At 34.3% G+C, this 23,180-nt stretch overlaps 1 protein-coding gene across 1 annotated transcript in view; it reads left to right on the plus strand.

Moving 5' to 3' along the window:
• LOC150096239 (midasin) overlaps window positions 1-23,180 on the plus strand; it is a 1,081,806-nt gene that overhangs the window by 310,421 nt on the left and 748,205 nt on the right. The window contains exons 30-32 of the mRNA XM_090409469.1: window positions 747-1,007; window positions 12,033-12,229; window positions 21,741-21,874. Coding sequence (XP_090265595.1) covers window positions 747-1,007; window positions 12,033-12,229; window positions 21,741-21,874 — 592 coding nt within the window. The remainder of the gene's footprint in view (window positions 1-746; window positions 1,008-12,032; window positions 12,230-21,740; window positions 21,875-23,180) is intronic.

Genomic DNA, 23,180 nt, shown 5'->3' on the forward strand with positions numbered 1-23,180 from the left:
GTACAATTTTTATGAAGATGGCAAATGAAAGATAGATGATAATAATAGAATATGCAATGATAGTATGGTGTGAGGCAATTGAGTAATTATGGAATAAGGGTGAAATTAACTGTATCACCAAACTAACAGTATTCAGCATGGAAAATATTTTTTTATTTATGCATCTTAAAGTTGTAAAGGTAAGAAATTAGAGTATCACAGGCTAGAAACCACTGGAGCCCTGCTCTGGGCATCAAACATAGCATCAGCCACTGCAGTTTCACAATAAGCAAATGGTTGTGCTTCACCAGTCTATGAAAGCCATCATGTTTGTTTGGTGAGTATTTTTACTTTAAGAGAACAAGCAATATGTATGATATTAACTTAATATCATACATATTGCTTGTTCTCTTAAAGTAACTTATTAATCACTTAACTCATTAAGAGATTGAGTCTTCAGATACTTTATAACCAAAAGAAAAATATTTTTTTTATTTTATTTTCTTATTTATTTTTTATTTTTTTGAAATCTTCATTTATATTTAAAGAATATGATAATTATTTTTAACTTTTCTTATTCTGTAATGTTGAAAACAGATATAAGAAAAACCAAACTTATGAAATCACTTTCAGCAAAAGTCATAATTCACTTTGCCTCTGATTTAGACAGTAATGGTATGAGGATCTTTAATACTATTATTCTGTTTTTTTTCTAAAAAGAAAAAAAAAAAAAATTTTATTATTATATTTTGGTTTGTTTTATTTAGGGAAATGCCAAATTATTTGAATGGGTTGATGGACCTTTGGTGCTTGCAATGAAAACTGGTGGAATGTTTCTTGCTGATGAAATTTCTCTTGCTGATGATTCCGTTCTGGAGAGGTTGAACAGTGTTTTGGAACCTGAATGTTCCATCTTACTATCTGAAAAAGGAGGCGTAGATGATGACGAAGAAGCTATAGTAATAGCAAAGAAGGATTTTCGTTTTGTGGCTACTATGAACCCTGGTGGTGATTTTGGGAAAAAAGAGGTATGAAAGAAAATTTATGTATATTTAACAGTTTCCCATCTCATTTGTTAACCCTAAGTTTGAAACTTTCTATTTAAGCTTGTATGATTTTTGATGCTTATGAGTGTTGAAGATTGATCATTATTTTTTGGCAGTGTAAACAACAAAAATTGACTTTCTTGCTATCAATTCATTACATGCATATATCATGATCTGCATGTTTTGACAGTTAAAATCTAGAACTTCTAGATTGATTGAAAGAAACTCAGATGCTAGAATTAAAAAAGCTTGTTTCTGATCTTGTGCAAAGTAAATTTTGGAGAAGCTACACAGTTTTGAATTCACCCATAGATAGCAGCTGGCAGTGTTTCTAAACTGACTTAATTGTACTGTGCTTTACGTTTATTGTACAATGAAACCTGTGGAAAGTTCATGACTAAACAAACACACGTAAATAAGTAAATATTTCATCCTAAGTATCAAAGGACATCATCAATACAGTTAATTCAGACAATACTAGGAATAACATACAGTTAGGGCTCATGATTACAGTGGAATCCCAATATGCATGCATATTGGGATTCCAATGTCCTTTGATACTTAGGATGAAATATTTACTTATTATTACTGTGATTATTACATGTGTTTGTTTAGTCGGGCTTTACATTGTCACATTTTCCTTTAAGTGTGGATTTGATTTTAGGGAATTGAAATAATCTGGGTGGAGGAGTAAATCAGAGGAAGAAGTGTGTCCACAATCGCATCCTTGCACAGACTCACTGCATGCTGTTGTGCAATTGGAATCAGTTCCTTTGTGATAAACTGCAGTGTTAAGTGCCCATTGATTTGAATTGTTTCCCGTCCTGTCTAGGACAAAATGTTTGTAAGGTCAATTCAAATTATTCAGTTAGCATGATTTCCCCCTCACCTACTGAAACAGTTCTTTTATCCCGCAAAATAGGTTAACCAGCCAGAGAATTACCCATAGCTAACAGCCTTGATAACTGACTTAAAATCTTAGTTGTTCTGGCAAATTTCCAAATATCAGCAATGACAACAACCTTACTCAGTAAATTCTTCCACAACCAAAAGCAACATAAAAGGCATACCTTTTTCACTGCTTGACTTGATTAAATGTCCCTTGCTGTTGACAGAAGTTATCAACATTGCTTTGACTTTTTTCTATATTTCTATAATCATAATTTGTCTCAGTGAGCCTACATTCCATGCTTTGCCTTTGAGGATCATATTGAAAACAACAAACACATAGCACTGTTGTGTTATAGGTCTTTTGATCTTTCACAACTCATTGCCAGTTGTAATTAAATTGCAAGGAAGGATCATTATCTACTGCTTGAATGAATTGTCACGTGCTTCAAGTCTGAAGCACTTTCGCTCATCAATCAGATGTAGATCTTCCATTTCCCAAATATATATTTTTTAAACTTTTGTTTAAAAAATATATATTTGGGAAATGGAATTTCTGTTTTAATTTCTTCCATTATAATATTGTATTGTTTCAGAAATCAGACATAATATATTTGCAATGTTTTTAAGTTTGTGAATCCATTCAGTCATCTTCAGGATTGCAATATCAATAACACAAGTTTATGGAAGATCATCTTTCCATCACTGTAATTAAAAAAAAAAAAAAAGTCAATGCTAAATCACAGTGATAGCACATGGTAGAAAACACTCAACAGGGATGCAATCCCAAATACATATCCATACTTGAAATAGAAAAAGCCATCAAAGGCCTGAAATGAGGAAAGGCAGCAAGAGTGCTAGTATACTTGAGAAAGAGTTGAGAGGGATTGTGGAAGAGAAGCTTGTGAAGAACAAGCTGGATTCAGGCCAAATAGAGGCTGTCAGGATCAGATTTTCACTTTACGACAAATAGTTGAGAAATCATGGAAATATAACAGAGATCTGTATTTAAGTTTTGTAGATCTGGAAAAACCATATGACAAGGTGCCAAGAGAGAAGCTATTCAAAACGCTACAGTTATATGGTATCTGTGGGGCATTATATCAAGCAATACTTAGTCTTTATTTGAATTGTAAATCAGCAGTTAGAATTGAAGGAAGTACAGGAAGATGGTTTAATGTTAAATCTGGAGTGAGACAAGGATGTACATTATCACCTCTATTGTTCATTATCTATATGGATCACATTATGAAGGAAACTGGTATCAAACCTGATATCAAAATTGGAGATGTTAATGTCAGCGCTTTGCTTTATGTGGATGACGTTATGCTTCTAAATAAATCCGCTACAAGTCTGCAAGATTCCCTGACTAAATTGAATAACCGTTGTAATAGATATGGTATGAAGGTCAGCAATAACAAGACAAAGACAATAAAAATAAACAGAAACATTAAAAATGTCAACTGTATTGTGAATGGAGAACCTATAGAACAAGTAAAACATTTCAGCTACTTAGGCACGATTTTTAGTGAAGATTGTAAATTAAATATGGACAACATATAGACAACAGAATCAACAAAGCTGGTATGATAGGAATTCAATTGATTAAATTTATATGGAATAAGAGCGAAATTAGTCGGAACAATAAATTAGCTGTATACAAGAGAGTGTTCAAACCAGTTTTAACCTATGGATCTGAAAGCTGGGTCAGAAGTAAAACACTTGACCAACGACTAGATATCGCAGATATGAGAGTCCTGAGAAAGATTGGGGGGGGGGGGGGAACGAACAGATGGTATCAATGACAATATCATATTAAAAACTATGATATTAGGAAAAAACTTGACATTGTCAGCATCCAGGTATGCGTTAGCAGAACTAATCTCAGGTGGTGTGGTCACTTAAACAGAATGGAAGAGGAAAGATTAGCAAAACAAGTGTTCTCTCTCTCTCTGCCAGATTGGCAGGAAAAAGACCCAGAGGAAGACAAGGTATAGGTGGATATTGATATAGTAAAAGGTGCCTTAGGAGATAGAAATATGAGATCTGATAATATTGGAGTCTTGACAGGTAACAGACTGATTTGGAGGAAAATTGTAGATAGGAAGTTAGTAATGATGTAAATTTTTCATGTAGTACTATCATATCCTGTACATCCCTTGAGGATATGTGGCAGGAATTTGATAATAATGATGCTGCTAAATCTTTAACTTGGCCAAAACTGAACAGGTCATAATATGTGGCTGACTTTATAGATGGCACAGTCACACAGTCATCTAAATATATCTTGATCCTACCTCTGTTGACATGTATGTTTGCAGGATATGCATTCCTGACACCTGATAAGGAAACCTTATGGTATAATTTACAAAATAAATTTTTACAATGTCATTGGCTCTCTACCCAAATTCTAGGGCATTACTGAAGTGTTAGAAAATTAATATATGAAGAATAAAAATAGAAGAAAATTTGGTCATACCTTTTTGAATGTTGTTTTCTGTCTCGTTATTCTGGTGATGTGCCTTCAAATGCTATTAAGCTGTTAAAGGAAGGGTTTTTTTGGGGGAGAAGTGTGGGAATTATTTGAATAAACCCAGGTTTTTTAATATATGTATAATATTATTATTATTAAGGGTGGGTAGAGAGCATTTTGGGAAGGGTGAGTGAGAGAAGGATCTTAAGATAGAAATTATTTTTTGGGGGAAGAGGAGAGATTTTAGTGACAAAGTTGGGAGTTATGGGATGTGACCCGTTTTGACAACCATTGTCTTCAGAAGTCATGGGGGAAGTGAATGCTATGTCATGTCGGTTGGGTGTTTTTGTCTTTGGTGTACTTGTGTTGTCTTCTATTGGTCAGTCGTGACCTAATTTTTATGTTATGGAGCTTCCAACTCTCGGAGATTATGCAGGGTCAGTGGATGTTTATTGAGTTTTCGTCACATTTTACGACTATTGTCATGGCTATCATCCCTAGAATTGGGTAGAGAACCAATGACATTGTAAAAACAAAGGGACACTCCTAAACTGAAGTAGGCTATATTAGCCAATTAAAATAATAGTTTATTTTTAGAGTAACATGGGAATTTTCCCCAAAATAATACCTATAATATTAAAGGTCTTTTTCTAGATTTATATCAAAAGAAAAACTCTTAGATGAATTGATTGGTCTTTGATTCCTCTTAATTTTTTATTCTACTTTCGAAAAAAAAAAAAAATATATATATATATATATATATATATATAGTCTGCATGGTAAGCCTAGTGGCTGTACTCTTCACAACCATATGCCTGGGGAAGGAGTGTCCTATGGCCGATTCCCGTGGGTGACATGAGGAGATGAAGGATTTTCCTCAGCCATAGCCAAGTTTGCCGGTCTCGGGCATGGACAGTAGGTTTTTTTTTCCCTCAGTTTATCCTGGGGGTTTTCATCCAGCAAAGCAGGCAAACTGGCCTTGAGAACTCAACATTACTGACATAGGATACACTGGGGCATAGATCTACCACCTTATCCTGTGAACGGCTTGAGGTCCGATGATTAGCTAACAGTCGACACCTCAAAGTAAAAGAGAGAAAAAGGAAGATGAGATGAAATGAGATATATTCTGTTCCAATCTCCTGTACACATGCTTTACACTGCCAGTTAAACTGAATTGAGCTTTTGTGTCTGGTGAATGCCATATGCATCTTTTTTAAGAAATTATTTAATTACTAGTTTCCTGCAGCATTTGTGTGTACTTCCTCAGATTAAAAAACAAATAGAAAAAAAAGGTATACAAAGAGAGATTTCTGAATTAACAATTGTTATTATTCAAATTGAACTTGAACTAGCTGTTGAAAATCGTAGTAAGATATTAGACACATGGCTTTGTTGTTGAAGTGTGCATATAAGTTCTCTTATAGCCTTATTTATTAATGTGCAAGTCTTTTAATATGCTGCCCATAGTTGAATTAAGATGAGACTTTGGTTTTTATTACATTGAGTAGGACAGTATATTATTTTGCTCACTTCTAATTCTATGTATGACAACATTTATGGGCCCATTTTTTTCTCCATATCCTTGACAAGTTTTTTTTGACAGATTTCTCCAGATCAACCTGTCTGTCTAAACGTAGTAAATTCTGCAAGTACAGACAATTTTGTACCCTTCTTGTCGTTTACGAGGCAAGTGAGGTTGTTTCGGTGATTTTAACATTATGGATATTTTTTTTTAGTGTTCGAAAGGCAATTTAAGTTCATTTTTAAAAATTTTATGGAATTTACAACCGTGTTAAAAAAACTTTTTTATTATCCTGACGTTTCGATCTTCACATCAAGATCATCATCTGGAGCGTACATAAATATACAGGACAAGATGAGTTACATCGTTGACTGTAAGCTAAAGAAACAATGATTTGATCACATGTTATTCTACTGGCGTGACCTCTGGTGAAAAGAAAAAAAAATTATAAATTACATCAAACTAAATTCTATTTTACAATGACAGGAATAAACATTCTTTTAGATGGTTTTCTTTCAGAAACAATTGGTGTCCTATTTTTAGTATTACAATTCTTATTTTTGATTTACAATACTGGATTTTCTGCAGTCCTGTTTATAGTTGTTCTTAGTGAGGAAGGTCGAATATATACCTTCCATATGTTTGGGATTTTTAGACCATCATTATTGTTCAGGTTGGGGTGGTTGATAATAATCTCACAGGCTTCCTTGAATTTCCGTTCATACCATGTTTTAGTGTGATGTAGACAGCTGGTGGTTTTCCAGTCAATTCTGTGTAAGGTATTCAGGGCATGATCAGAAAGGCCAGCTTCACCATAATTATTATATTTCATGTGTCGTTTATGTTCCTTTCTAATAGGAATTGTGCGTCCTGTTTCTCCTATATATGGTATGTTGCAAGTACAATAAATCCGGTATACTCCAGGGTAGGCTAGTGGAGGGAGTGGGTCTTTGGATGAGTTCAGTAAGCTTTTTAATTTTGCAGGAGGTTTAAAGGTTGCTTTGAGGTTGTACTTTTGTAGTACTCTGTTTATTTTGTCTGATATTCCTTTAATGTAGGGAATAGTTATATTTTTACTGTAGTCTGGTTTGTCTTTGTTTTTTATTGTGGTTTTGTAGAGAATTTTGTTAATAGTGTACCGAAAACCGACACATACGGGACAATATATACACATAAACTCCTACCACCACCCAACACAAAAACTAGGTGTCATCAACATGCTAAAAAACAGAGCTCAGAAGATCAGTTCCAGTGAACAAGCACTGAAAGATGAATTTAAAATTATCAGTAATAACTTACAAAAAAACGGATACAGCCAAAACACTATTAACAAAATTCTCTACAAAACCACAATAAAAAAACAGACAAACCAGACTACAGTTAAACTATAACCATTCCCTACATTAAAGGAATATCAGACAAAATAAACAGAGTACTACAAAAGTACAACCTCAAAGCAACCTTTAAACCTCCTGCAAAATTAAAAAGCTTACTGAACTCATCGAAAGACCCACTCCCTCCACTAGCCCACCCTGGAGTATACCGGATTTATTGTACTTGCAACATACCATATATAGGAGAAACAGGACGCACAATTCCTATTAGAAAGGAACATAAATGACACATGAAATATAATAATTATGGTGAAGCTGGCCTTTCTGATCATGCTCTGAATACCTTACACAGAATTGACTGGAAAACCACCAGCTGTCTACATCACACTAACACATGGTATGAACGGAAATTCAAGGAAGCCTGTGAGATTATTATCAACCACCTCAACCTGAACAATAATGATGGTCTAAAAATCCCAAACATGTGGAAGGTATATATATTCGACCTTCCTCACTAAGAACAACTATAAACAGGACTGCAGAAAATCCAGTATTGTAAATCAAAAATAAGAATTGTAATACTAAAAATAGGACACCAATTGTTTCTGAAAGAAAACCTTCTAAAAGAATGTTTATTCCTGTCATTGTAAAATAGAATTTAGCTTGATGAAATTTATAATTTTTTTTTCTTTTCACCAGAGGTCACGCCAGTAGAATAACACGTGATCAAATCATTGTTTCTCTAGCTTACAGTCGATGTACGCTCCAGATGATGATTTTGATGTGAAGATCGAAACGTCGGGATAATAAAAAAAAAGTTTTTTTTAACACGTTTGTAAATTCCATAAAATTTTAAAAAATGAATGCTGATCACCGTGTAACCCTAAAAGAAAGCAATTTAAGTTGTATAATTTTAAAACATTAACTGTTTTATCTGTAACATTTTTGATGTAAGGTAAAAAACGACACCTTTGTGGTTGTTTTGTTGTTGTGTATGCTATAGATGGAATATCAGCCTACATGTTATGAAAATGTTTAACTGATGTCTCAGGTTTGTTAAAGTCCTAAAATAGTGGAAAGAGACATTAAGGCAGAGGTTGTGAATTATAGACTGAACTTGATCTTAGTTGTGGTAAAGGTATTGGAGAAGCTGGTCAAAGACAAAATTCAGATCTGTGGATAAGAATATGATGTTCTGTGAGGTTCACTGTAGGTTTATGAAGGGTATGTCATTATGCCTTAATAATTTAATGGTTGAGTTGAATAAAGGGAATGGCTACGTAATGATACTGCTGCATTTTGTAATGACATTTGATAGGATACCACATGAAACTTATAAGAAGTGGGGCAAATTGGGGGATAGATCAGCTGGTTATGAGGTGAATGATGGACAAATACCAAATTGTAGTGTTGAGGAACGGATTCCAGGTGACTAGTGGTGTGCTGCAGGGCTCTGTTCTTTGACCACAGTTATTTACTTTGTACATCACTAATGTAGGAAATGATTTGATTTTGCAGAATTGGGTGGTAATAATAGTTAATGAAACTATGTAGAGAGCCTGCAGAATAATTTGAATAGGCTGACAGTATGGCAGAAGATAATTGGTGCAAGTTTAATGTCAAAAAGTGTAAAGCTACATATTTTTGGATAAAAAAAAATACAGACATCTTATTACATTGATGGATCTGTACTCTAAGAAATTGATTAAGTTAGGGATGTTGGTTCATTAAGAGTTGAGGTTCAAAGGACATATTTTAAAATTGGCTAGAGTAATTCTTAGGATTGTTTGGTTATTGAAGAACACACTAACATACAGAGATAATTAAAATATCATTCCCTTTATAAGGTTTTGATATGACTGCAACTGGATTACTGTGTACAGGTTGAGTCACTTGGATTTCTTGAGAATGAGGAAGGTGGTAGAGAGGATTCTCCCACTCAGTACAGATTAAGTATTAGTGGATTGCAGAAATTAGTTGATTGGCAGGAAAGAGAGGATATGATAGAAGCATTTACCTATAAGTTACTGAAAGGGTTTTATAGAGATACATAGAGAAAATTTTTCATTGCTTGGCTAGAGTGGGAGAATAAAGAGTCATCCTTGTAGATTGAATAACGGTGTAGTTGATAACGCTTCAGGACGATTTTTTACTTGGTGAAGTGGAATGGGTTGCTAGAGTGTGTTGTGAGTACTTTTTTTGGTGAATGCATTCATTGGAGGTATGGTTGTGTGGCGAATAGCCTGAACCTCCTGCAGTGAGTCTACACTCTATGGCAATTCAGTAATAGTAATAAGCCCTTGATCACTTTTGTACTTGCAAATAGAATCAGCATTTCACCAAGACTATGTACACTTTTGCTGCAAACATCATTTTCTTCTTAACCTAGAGCAAAGATTAAGACCAATGACAATCTCAATTGCAACAGAGACAAGGTTCTTCAGATTCATTCAGTAAAATATTAGCATTCGTATACTGCATATGAATTGTGGGGATAAGTGCAGGAGCACATTGAACATCTTTCACCTCCTGTCTTCCACCTCTGTATATACCACTGTTCTTGGCTCCATCTTTATTGTGCACCTATCTGATCAAGACTCAGCTATGGATTCCAAGTTTTTGTTTCAGTCCAAGACAGTAATAAATTAATAAAAATTAATAATTAAATCAGTAATTAAATAGTTATTACATCTTCTGAATTATCATTTCTTGAAACAATAAAATATGTTAATTGTAATATAATAATATTCGAGTGCTTTCTTGTAAAAACGGAACAAGTATACACTTGTTCTCTTTCTTGTTTTTTCTTATTTCTTTTCTCCACTTTGTTAGTATTTCTGTGTTAGAAAGTACTAAAATAATGATCTAAAAATATATCATTTCCTGTGTAAACATGTCTTGCATGTTGAGCTAGTTCATGATTAGTAATGGTATAGTCCATTATATATCTTGTTCTCTTACCATCACCGAGGATATTTATTTATATTATTTTTTCAGGAAAAAAGTGTTATTTTTAAGTTATTAAAAATGCAAAAATAATAGTTATCGTATTGTTTATGTAGATTTCTCTTTATTTAACTGTAACATTTGGGATTGGATTATTTCCAACTCTAGCACTGAGATTTCCTGCTACCAATATATAGTCATTTTTATTACATTTATTTAAAACCATTTTTGTAGTTTCTCAAAAAATTGTTCAGAATCATCTTTTCTATCTTATTCAAAGGCATACACTCCTTTAATATTTAAGTAGCTTTTATTTGTTCTTAATTTAACCAATATAATTCTGTTAGCTTAAAAAATGTATTTTTTGTGTTTTATTTTTCCATTTATCATCAATTCAAGTGGCCACTCCATTCTAGACTGATATGTTGGTCGGTTTCTTCACTATATAACATACTATAATCATCTATCTTATTTCATTCCCTTTAACTTCTTTTTTGTTTCTGTTATCACTACTAGTTAAATTTTTGTTTTTTAGCTGTTTAACCGGATATCTAATTTTTTTGAATAATTATAGCAGGCTTTAAAGATTACAACCTTTATTTGAATAATTCATAATTTTTAACCCTTTTGCATGGCAGAAAGTTATTCTTTGCTATAGTACGTTGTAGTGCATTAGTATCATGACTAACGGTTTGATAAATTGGAACCTTATTTTAGAGACTAAACTTGAAACTTTTTTAAAGCCATGCCAGGCCTTCAGTAAGCAAGAGTGTGGTCTACTAGACATGAACTTCATCTACCACTTTATGACATTATCAGTCTCAAAATTTAATTTGCCATGTTTTTGAAAAAATTGTGTAGTCAGAATATTTTACTTTTTCTGTAATTCTTTGTGGAGAATGTAATTGATATATTCTGTTTTTCTTTATATTTTCATAGATTTCATGTTGTCACTGCTGATTTTTATAAGAAGTATTCAGTTTAGTTTTAAAAAAAAGTCCTGAAGGCTTGCACTGGATTTATTTGAAACATTATGATACATCTAAGATTTAACAATCTAAATAAATCTAATGCCATTTACATCTAATTACTTCATTACACCTGCATAAACTAAAGAGCTGAATCGAATATTTCCAGTTTTGATTTCAGATTTATTGTCACTTTTCCTCATAATGTGATCCATGTGTATGTAAAGATTGGAGATAGTATGAACCCTTGTGTCACACATGGTTTTACATCACATTATCTTCCTGTACCACTTTCATTTCTAACTGCTAAGTTACAACTTAAATATAGACTGCATATTGCACCATGTTAGTCTCTGTTTGCCCCATAAATTATGTTTAAACAGCTTTTCTCTTGGCATCAAATACCTTTTCCAGATCCACAAAACTTAAATTCCTTGTTGCATTCGCATGATTTCTCAGCTATTTCTCTGAGATACATAATTCATTAATTCTGATTAGGCAAAAAGGTTCTTTATCTTTTTTTTAATTGGAAAGGATTAAACAGAGCAGTTGTTTAATTACTGGATAATTAAAAACAATTGCTTTTTATATAGTTCCAGGCTTTCTGTAGATGAAGGTGTAGGAAGTCATTCAGAGTTTGCTTTGTTGTTATGGTGTATTGCCTTAGTTTTTTTTTTTTTTTTTTTTTCCTGTCTGTTTCAATGAAAATCAAAATTCTCAAATATACAGTATTTATAAATTATCATTTTGTATAGGTTTTGTTTTAGTTATTACAATTATTTTTTCCACTGTATTACAAAATTGTATTTAAAAAAAAATACTTATTTTTGAAATTCCTCTAATAGAATTTAAGAAATTTGATTTTCATTACAGTTATCACCTGCCTTAAGAAATCGGTTCACAGAAATATGGTGCCCATCCACTGCACTTCATCAAGATCTTGTGGATATTATTCAACATAATATCAATCCGGAGCTCCATCTTGGAAAAAACATTGAAAAGAAAAATGATTTTGGTGTAGCTATGGTAGACTTTTTGTCTTGGTTTACAAATAATGACATAGGTAGAAGGTAAAAGATATTGATGAAATATTTCTAATTTCTTTTAGAGCTGATGATAAGTATGTTTTTTTTCAACCACAAAACTAATGTAATTAAAATAACGAAACACTGGGTTTATTGGTTATAAAGATTTAATACCACTAGTTTTGCCACATGACCATCTTGGTTTAGATGAACATACAGATATAAATGTACAACACAAGTGTTGTGAATACATTACTAAAAATACCGAATGTGTAGGAACCATTACACAAGTACAACAGAAACACGTGGAACGTGGTCTCATTGTTCAGCAGGTGCATCCGATAGTTAGCAGAGAAATTAAACTCTGATGTGTTTAGAGATCTAATGAGTGATTTCCAAATGTCACACAAAATCATCCCTTGGTTTCTGTTTACAGTACTTTGTGAGTGGATTACCACTTTAGCATCTTTGATGTTGTGAGAGCTGTAATTTTCTTCTATATTATGGCACGGAGCTTTTATCCCATTCGATGTTGTGGTGAGTGTGGGAGAAAGGAACGCCAAGCCTGAACTGTCCTCTCTGTTGTTATTGATATCTCCAGTATGCTCCTTTTGTCTTATTTCTAAACTTCTCGAATTTTGCCCTATGTAATTAAGGCCACAAGAACATGGCATATTGTAAACTCCAGGATGTTTGTTGAAAGAGTTGTGGTCCTTGGATGAGCGTAACAGATTTCGTGCTGTAATGATGGATTTGAAGGCTACTCTAATGTCATGAGATTTCTGGAGATTAGCAATTTTCTATGAAAATTCACCCATAAAAGGGATGGAAATTGATGCTCTGTAATGAATGTCATGGATTTATTGTGGAGAGAGATTAGAGAGAGTAGTATTCTTTGCTATTTTTTTAGGATATCCTGCTGATCAATAGTCAGAGGATAAAATGTAGTTCATATCTTATAATAGAGATCACCCTCTTTTTCAGCATATGTACAATGCCCAATTTTTGTGAAATATGGTGCAACAAGGAGAAATGTAGATAATGACCTGTGTGGGTAGGCTTAATTGAATGGGATAAGAGCTCCATGCCATATATAGAAGAAGACTACAGCTCCTTCAACATCAAAGAGTGTACAGTAGTAATCCACTCACAAGGTACTCTAAACAGAAACCAAGGGATGATTTGGTGTGACATTTGGAAATCACTCATTAGATCTCTAAACACATCAGAGTTTAATTTCTCTTCTAACTATCGGACACACCAATTATCAATTGTAAACATGGTGTTCTGTAGTAATAATTTCATTAATGTTATACAAATTAAGTGGATATGGAATCCAACATTATTTCTTGGCTGAATAAGAAACTCAAAGATAGAAAATCTAAGAGTTTCATGCCGAATATAGAAAACTATAAAGGTTCGGGCGAGTCCAAGCATAAGCCAACACCTGGTACATGCTGGGGCACTCGCAATAAAGGTGGAGTAAGCTCCAATCACCGTCCTTAGTATTTTCCCATAATGTTGCACATTATGGGAAATATAATGTTGTACTTCCCATAGTTGCTCCTAGGGGGCTGTGTTGTTCGTTATGGAGAAAATACTGAGGACAGTGATCAGAGCTTACTCCACCTTTACTATGAGTTACCCCAGCATATACCAGGTGTTGGCTTATGCATGGACTCGCCGAACCTTTATAGTTTTCTATATTTGGCATGAAACTCTTAGATTTCTATCTTTGAGTTTCTTATTCGACTAAGAAATAATGTTGGATTCAGTATCCACTTAATTTGAATAAACTTACTTTGCTGAAGTGAAGCCTATTGGCTCTTTATCTCAGTAATTCATCAATGTTATTTCACACATTTCTTCATATATTGAATAGTGATATTGCATATGTCATACGGGTAAGTCTTTTTATTTTAGTAAATATTCATGATATTGATGATCATTACCAGTGGTATTTTCCTTACTTCAGGCTGTGTAGTTGAGTGTGTGTGTTTGTTTGTATATCTTATTGATATATAAGAAAAATGGTAGCCAAGGCGTCCTTATTTGGTGAATCTAGTATGATGGATTTCATGCAATGTAGCGTGTGTGTGTGTGTGTGTGTGTTCAGTGTACCCATCGTCAAAAATGGTTTATGGTATGAAAATGAGGGTGTGCTGCAAATGATTCTTTATTAATATTTTTATATGGACACTTCCATGGAGTCCTAAGACCCATTGCAAGAGACCCGATCTATCGTACCTCTCATTGAAACCATTAGCAGACAAAGTACTCACAGCTGACTCTGACCACCCATTCCACTCATTCACAACTCTCCAAGAAAAAAAAAATCTAGTCCTCACACCCCCTACTGACCACACCTTTATTCAACTTCCTGGTATGACCCCTTATTGTGATCCCTCTAGCCAAGTGCTGAAACATTTCCCCTAAATCTATCCTATGAAATCCTTGAAGCAACTTAAATGTCTCTAGCATATCCCCTCTTTTTTCTCCTATCAACCAACTTCTGCAATCCACACAACCCTTAATCTATTCTCATAAGGAACATTCCACAGGTCACTCATCTCAGAATCCTCCACTGCTTCCTCATCATCAATGAAACCCAGGAGACCAGACAGTAATCCAGATATGGATGTATCAAGACCTTATTATAAAGAGGAATAACAACTTCCTTATCTCTACTTGTTAATGTGTTCTTCAATAGCCAAGTAATCTTGTGGACTACCTTAGCAACCTTAGTAATATGTCCTCTAAACTTTAACTCTTTGTTTACCACCACCCCTAAATCTCTAGCTTCATCTATTTACTGGAGTACAGCAGGCATCAATGTGATACATGGCTGGTAATCTATTCATCCCAAAATGCACAACTTTACATTTCTTGACATTAAACTGATACCCATTATCTTTTGGCCGTACTAACATCCTATTTAAGTTGTCCTGCTAGCTCTTCATGTTGCCTTGATTAACTATTACTTTTTCCTCTTTCCTAATTTTGCATCATCAGCAAACAACTGAATATTTCCTTTCAGGCTATTTCCTATATCATTTTTGTACAAATTAAACAGCAATAGTCCCAGCACTGAACCTCGCATCACACCACTACCCATCTGTTTTCACCTTGATTCTGCCCCTCCATATACCACTTTTTGATATCTGTCCAGTAGCCATCCTCTTATGCACTTAACCAGTATCATATCCATCCCATTTGCATCTATTTGCATAACAGAGATCTATGTGCTATCCTGTCAAATGCCTTTGCAAAATCATTGTATAGCCGTTTCCTTTATCCAACTCAGCTGTTATAAAAAGTTAGTAAATTAGTAAGGCATGACTGACCCTTCACAAAGCCATGTTGACCCTCGTACAATATCATATTTTTATCTACCCATTCTTGAATTCTCTTCTTTACTAATTTTTTAGTACTTTTACCAGCATGGAAGAGACACTGATTGGTCTATGATTTGTTACTGCATTCTTATAACCTCCCTTATGCAAGGGAATTATTTTGTCCTCTTTTCACTTCCTTGGAACTCTACCAGAGCTGAAACTTAAATTAAAGAGCCTAGTCAAAGGCATTGCAAGTTCTCTTGCACATTCTTGCAAAACCCAAGCTGATATCCCATTTAATCCCACATCTGCATTTACATTGAGATTCTGCAATATTCTAAGAACCTCCAATTCATCCACCACTGTTCCCACATTGATGTCTGTCACATAGATTAAAGCAGTAGCCTCAATAGGATGATATACCCGTGCAAAGTGGTCACTCAGTAACTCAACTATTTTATCTGCTTCTGTCTCCTTGTGGTCATCATCACTCATTAAGGTTAATCTTCCATAGTCATTCTTCCTTATACTTGCCACACAATGAAAGAACTCTTTGGGATTTCCTTTTGCCTACTCAGCTAGATTCTTCTCATAATCTGATTTTGCCTTCCTTGCCATGTTGGTTGCCTTTCTTGCATGAGTTTTTCTTGTACTGTTCATGAGTTTGCTGGTCACCTTTTTTCTTTACATACCCTCCACAGCATTTTCGTCTTCTGCAGCTCATGCTTAACTCATCCATCTAACTCCTACCCAATTAACCATCCTTACCCTAGGTATACAATTTAATACTGATTCTTCTAGATGACCCTTAACTATATCCCATGCATTACTAACATCTTTACCCTGCAGATTTAAGCTTTTTCCTAAGCATGTCATAATGACCTGCCATGTAGTTCTGTACTCTTCCCCCCCTTATATGGGTTTATTTTTTTTTTTCTCATCGTCTCTACAAGTTAGCTATTTTTGTGACCAGGAGAACTCTGGAAAATTTATTTAGAGTTAACGACTGCACTACCAGGGTTCTCTTTGTGATATTAGATATATTTAAAACTTCCTGTAGAGTTGGCTCTGATATTATCCAAAAAGCTTATTTATCAGTTGTGCCTAATCTTTAATACTTTCATTCGCAGGTCTGTAATTTTTTTGGAAACAGTGCATTGCATAAAGATCAGGTGGTATGATTCTTTAACACAACAAGCATGTTTATTTCAAATTAAAATGCAAATATACAAGATCATACACTTTTAAAGGGTTCCCTCTTAGCTCTATTCTAAAACTATAAATGTAACATTTTAACACTTGAAAGAAAACTGTCGCCCCTTCCCAAAACTAAGATTATCGTGCTCTATACATTCTAAGGCAAAATATCTCCTATTGTATTTTTTGTACAATTGATCTTGAGTTTTACTTTTCAGTCTGGAACAATGAACTATGTTTAAACAAAAAAAATGCCCTGTGAACTTTCAGTCAATTTTCCATATCTTAGATAACCATAACAAATTGTACTCACGGATCTTTGGTAAACACAACACTATACCAGCTCTATACATTCTAAGGCAAAATATCTCCTATTGTATTTTTTGTACAATTGATCTTGAGTTTTACTTTTCAGTCTGGAACAATGAACTGTGTTTAAACAAAAAAAATGCCCTGTGAACTTTCAGTCAATTTTCAATTTTCCATATCTTAGATAACCATAACAAATTGTACTCACGGATCTTCAGTAAACACAACACTATACCACTTCCTAGCTCTTTGTAAGTTCTGCTGGTTGCCTATCCGTCTCAGGCTTTAGCTTCCATAAAGGGGTTCCGTCTTTACCGCCGTCTCCCGGCGGTAAATGACTCCCGGAGTTCGAAGCACATTTCACCGATGTTACTGAGTCAGCCGAAGGCATCTGATACACGTCTCAGGTTCTCTCACTGGCAAAGCATGCTGGTCCATCTTTCTTGCTTATTCGATGGCTTCACGGCTACGCTCTCCCGACTTCAAACAGGCCGACTAACATGACATATGGCAAGAGGGGAGGATCCGAAGTTCTCTACACCTTTTTTTTCACTTAGAGAACCTCCTACATACGACTCCTCAGGTCCTTGGACTAAGGGTTGAGGCCCCCGAACATTCCCGTGCACAACAGTCTTGACCTTCAACGTTAATGTTCACTTCTAATTCTCACTGAACACATACAATCTTGTTTACAAAAAGTAGAACTGCTTAAAATCTAAACCGCCTTTTATGACACTGTCCTTGAAGCTTGCATCTGGCTGACTCCGAGCACAATTAAAAGCACTTAGTTTGTATATACAATTCATACATTGTTTCTTTCGAAACTGAACTACATCAATAATGTGCTGAATTCTATGACTTTTGTCCTTGAATCATACAATTTAGACATTTATTTGATATTTACAGTTTCTACATAAACTTGCATGTTAATTTTCTTAGAGTTAGCTACGTGGGTTTTCACAAAGTTTAAAATGTTAATACAGGAATATTTACCTTGTTTACAAGTTGAGACCTCTGTAAAAGTTGATGCAAAAAAAAAAAAAAAAGGGAAAAGTCCTACTGCATTAAAATTCCACAAATACCACTTCTTGATAGAATAATTCTCACGTTTTACAATCTCCCAAGTGAAGACTGCATGATCACTTTCACCAATTGGAGGCAATGTTGTCACCTTGGGTATGGATAGCTCTTCTGATTCTGTGACCAGTTCCAATACTCTCCCACCCCTAGTCCCCTTCAACACATGCTGTCTTAAGTAATTATTTCTTAGCATGTGTATAAATTATATTTCCTTCCTGCCACATGATCTTTCTTTCAGTTTATCTCCATAGTTGAGATCCTGATAATAATCACTCACCCTGTACTCATTATACTAATTTGGTAATGCATGCCTTCCAGATCATCTGTGGAACTCCCTGGTCTATAGAAAAACCAACTATATATTTTGTTTTACTGGCCTTAATCTCACACCATATTGCTTCAAATGAACAGCCACCATTCTCTCTGTCTCCTATTCTTTTTGGCTGCTATAATCAGCAGTACTCCTCCCCCCCCATCCTATCTTCCCTGAAAATACTATACCCTTCACATTCAGTCCCTGTAACTACATCATCTGCTATTAGCTAAGTCTTGCTAATGCCTATAACTTTTGACAAGGTTGCCCTAACCAATGCCAAAAACTCTTCTCTTGTTCCAGATACCTCTGGCATTAGTACATAGAAACTGCAGCATCCCTTTAGTCCCCCACCCCTTAATTGACTACTCTATTCAATAATTTTGCTTGAGTGAATCCAAAAAAGATGAGGTGTATAGAAAACAGTGAGAATGAGATGACTAATATTAATGATGTAAAGCAGGATAGTGAAAGTGTCGTAGAGTATGTAGTGGCAGGAGTGAGCATTAGTGGATAAAATAAGATTAGTTTAGTGGAGGTGCCAGTGAAAAGAGAAATAACATACTCATAAAAACATGACCCATGTGACTGGAAAAGTGTTCAGTGTGTGGCACACCAGAAGGTAGAATGCAAGTAAAAACGAATGTGAGAAAAATTGTTAAAATTGTAAATATGCATCTTAAAATGTTCAAAAATAGTGGGGCAACGGTTTATACAAGGAGTGACTGGTATTATGTTTATCTGTTTTGCCTTCTTTGAGTTGATGTATATGTTTTTCAATTTGTTTTATAATGTTGGGAGTAGGATCTTCAGTTGTTATTTTGTACATGTTAGTATCATTAACGATGTCTAGAATTTTATTATTCATCACTTTTGTTAATTATTTTTCTGCTTTATTGAATTAAAGTTATTTTTTATGGCACATGAAGGCTGTGGGGAGAGGGAGAGAGAGAGATGATGTTTTGGAATTATTTTACTATTTTATGATATTGTTTAGCTCTTTGAAAAATATATCTTTGTTATGATCATTGTTCTAGCTTGGTTTGCACTTCAATGATGTCTTTCCTAGGAACATTTTTAGGGAGAATAATAAAATTTAGACATTTGTTTGAAACCTCTATTTAATTTGGAAAAAACATAGTTTGATGAATTTCTAATTAACCTAAATGCATTCTGTTTACTAACTTCATGTGCAGTGTAAGTGAAGTGGAGAAGGGGGGAGATGCTCTTGTCGATGTTAATAAATTTTATATTTTTTGTTATGACACTCTTCTGTTATGTAGGAATTACTACTAATTAATAATTGCATTCGGTTGGAAAAATTTAGCTTTTCCCCAGTACTTAAAAGATATTTTAACTGATTTTTGTTTTTATGGATATACATATATGTTTGTATTTTAATGTTTTATCTATATCACTTGTTTTATGGAAGGGGATTTAGAAGCATGATAACAAATTTTGTTATTACCAGGACTGGACTGATTTCCTTGCACTTTAACAAATTTTGGTATAAATATGCAAGACATCTCTTTAAAAATTGTACATCTAGTTTCTGCTTATAGTATTTTTAAATCATGTTAGTATATTCTTTTTTGTTTTTGTTTGTTAGTTTGCAGTTATTTTGGTGATTTGCTGTTCTCTGTTGCTACAGCAAGGGAACAGCAAACTCATAGTGAAGTTATGTACGGTATGCATGTGTAATGTGTGTATAAATTTAAGATTTTAAATTTAAAATTTAAGCCTACAGAAAGGGGTGTTGAAATCATGAGGAAACATTGTATTAATAATTAAAAATAATCTGATAAAGTCATGATGCTCGTAAAATTTTACATTAAACTGAAAAAAGCAAAACTATTTTGGTAATGGAGCAGCTCCTTTTATCCAATTAGGTTAAAGAGATAATAATTTAGTTCCTTTTGTTCTTTTTGTTGTTATGTAGGAATTTTATTATTCATCACTTTTGTTAATTATTACAATAATATTACCTTTTTTTCTGCTTTATTGAATTAAAGTTATTTTTACTAATAATTCTTTTAATATTATTTATTATTTTATATACAGGGTGGCCATAAAATAACTTTCCCTCTTTGGAGGCATCTCTAGCTAAAACCAATAAACGGAATGAGACCAAATTTTATATTGAGACTTTTGAAGGCATGGGGAGATGATTTCCTCGAAAAAAAGATTTAGTACCAAAAGTCGCCAATAGGGGAAATTTTGATGCTGGTGGATAATTACATTAAAGGCAGATAAAATGGAATAATAACATTTCGACGGTGCAAGCAACAGCCGCGTCACTCATTCCAGCTGGATATGTGGCGCGTTATAATGATAATAAGAATAATAATAATTAAACTAAAACAACAACTTGCGAGAGACACAGAAATTAATGTAGTGATTGAACTCACAGGAAATAATGTTTTATTCATCAGAATCAGGGTCCCCTGGACGACATACATGATTTTCAATGTGCTGACCTTTCTTGTGTACAATAAATTGCACTCCTTGTGCAGCTTAGCATAAGGAGTCAGATTGGATGTTCATAACAGCCCGTTTTATGTTCTCTTTCAAGACATGCAAGTTGGGAACGCCATCAACATACAGCATTCACAATCCCTTTTTAAGGGATTGTGAATGCTGGTGGAATTGGTGGCACTGCTCTCATGTACGCACAGTAAAATTTGCATAATCCTTTTTACCTGCGTGCACTGCAAATATTTCACTTCTTTTGGCTTTGCCAGCACCAAATTTTTCCCTATCGGCAACTTTTGGTACTAAATCTTTTTTTCATGGAAATCATCTCCCCGTGCCTTCAAAAGTCTCAATATAAAATTTGGTCTCATTCCGTCTATTGGTTTTAGCTAGAGATGCCTCCAAAGAGGGAAAGTTATTTTATGGCCACCCTATATATATATATCATGAAAGGCTGGGAATTTTTAGTTCTGATGTGTTGTTTACACAAAGAGTGAATATTTTATAATTCTTTTAATATTATTTATTATTTATATATATATATATTTCACGAAAGGCTGGGAATTTATATTACATTAGAGCCTACAACCAGCCACTAGATGAATAACCTTGAAACTGTACTTTAGCAATGAACTATTTTTAGCACTTCAGCTCTTTAGTCTAAATCAATTTAATAACAGACAATCAGTAGCAAAATTTGAAACTTGATTTTTTTGTTTTCTCCTAGTTATTTCTAAGTATATCTGTTTTTAAAATATTGTAACATGTATAATTATCTTAACTGAGACCTAATTATGTGTTCTTCACATATTTTATATTAGTTCTTTAGTCATTCTTTATCTGATTTCAGATGTACAGTGAGCATACGAGACATATTATCGTGGACTGAATTTATTAACATTACTGCTGCAGGATCCAGGCTTGAAGTTGGTGAAGCTTACATTCATGGTGCATGTTTAGTTTTCTTAGATAGCTTGGGATCAGGTAGGATATGTAAATGATATTGAAGTATAGATGTTTCTACTTTTTAACATACCTTGAAAATTGGAAATTATCTCAGTTATTCATCATACGTCCCGAGTGCTATTTTCATGGAATGTAAGCAGTTTAATTTTGCCAGTTAATCTTATATTTGTAAACTATGCTTTTGAGTGTTCACTGTTGGCAAAAAAAAAAAAAGAAAATCCCTGGTATCTAGTTGAGAAAGGGGGGGGGGGGGGATCTATCCTTCTTTGTGCATGTGTGAAATAAGCCTAGGAAAAAACCTCTCGTCCTGCTTTGATTTTACTCTTTCCATTCTGCAAAGTGGCAAACTGGCCAGAAGAACACAAGCAATTAGCAGGTATAATATACAGGCCTCATAAGAATCTAAGAAAGCTTGATATAAATACACACTATTTGTAATTGGGATATCAGCATATGGGATATGTGCTAAGGCAATGCACAAAACACATGTGGGAAGGGGGGAATCTATCCTTAACACATGTGTTGAGACACAAAAATTAATGTAGTGATTGAACTCACAGGAAATAATGTTTTATTCATCAGAATCAGAATTATTTAAAAGTTGGTCCCCTGGACCAAATTATTTAAAATGGCTGTTTAATGAACACCTTAATTCTGATCGTGCATGAAATGTTTGCTTTCAGTCTGTCCAACATTGCACAGTAAAGCTTTGCATTGATTTCTCCTCCCTTTGGCAAGAAGTCTACTAACAGAACTCCTCAGTAATCCCAGAACACTGTAGCCATGACTTTTCGACAGTGGGAACAGTTTTGAATTTTTTGCACACAGAAGCTTGTGGATGTTTCCAGGCCATGGAGTCTGTTTTCTCTCCAGTATAAAATGATGAACCCATGTTTCATCTCCTGTGGCTAGGCAAGTGAGAAAATCCTTGCCTTTGTCAATGTGTTGTAACAGATTCTCCAGACACATCCCCATGCATGATGCCTTGTGCTCCTCTGACAAGTGTTGGGGCACTCAGTAAGAGCACACCTTTCAAAAGCCAAGGACATTGTGAACAATTTGGTAATTAGTGGACTTACTCAAGTTCACCACTTGTGTAATTTCATGCAGTTTCACTTGCCATTCTTCAAGAATGATGTCCTCAATGAGCAAAATGTTGCCTTCTGTCTCGCTCGATGAAGGCCTGATTTACATTTATTGCACCAAAAATGTACTTGCTTCTTTGACATGACGTCTTTTGCCATACATAGCAACCAGTTTATGGTGAATGTCACTTGGTGAAGCCCTATGCTTGATGAACCTGTTTTAATCACACTCACATGGT

Source organism: Typopeltis vanoorti, chromosome 19, assembly GCF_054136105.1.
Source record: "Typopeltis vanoorti isolate ZY-2024b chromosome 19, IOZ_Tvanoo_1.0, whole genome shotgun sequence".
Classification (NCBI taxonomy): domain Eukaryota; kingdom Metazoa; phylum Arthropoda; class Arachnida; order Uropygi; family Thelyphonidae; genus Typopeltis; species Typopeltis vanoorti.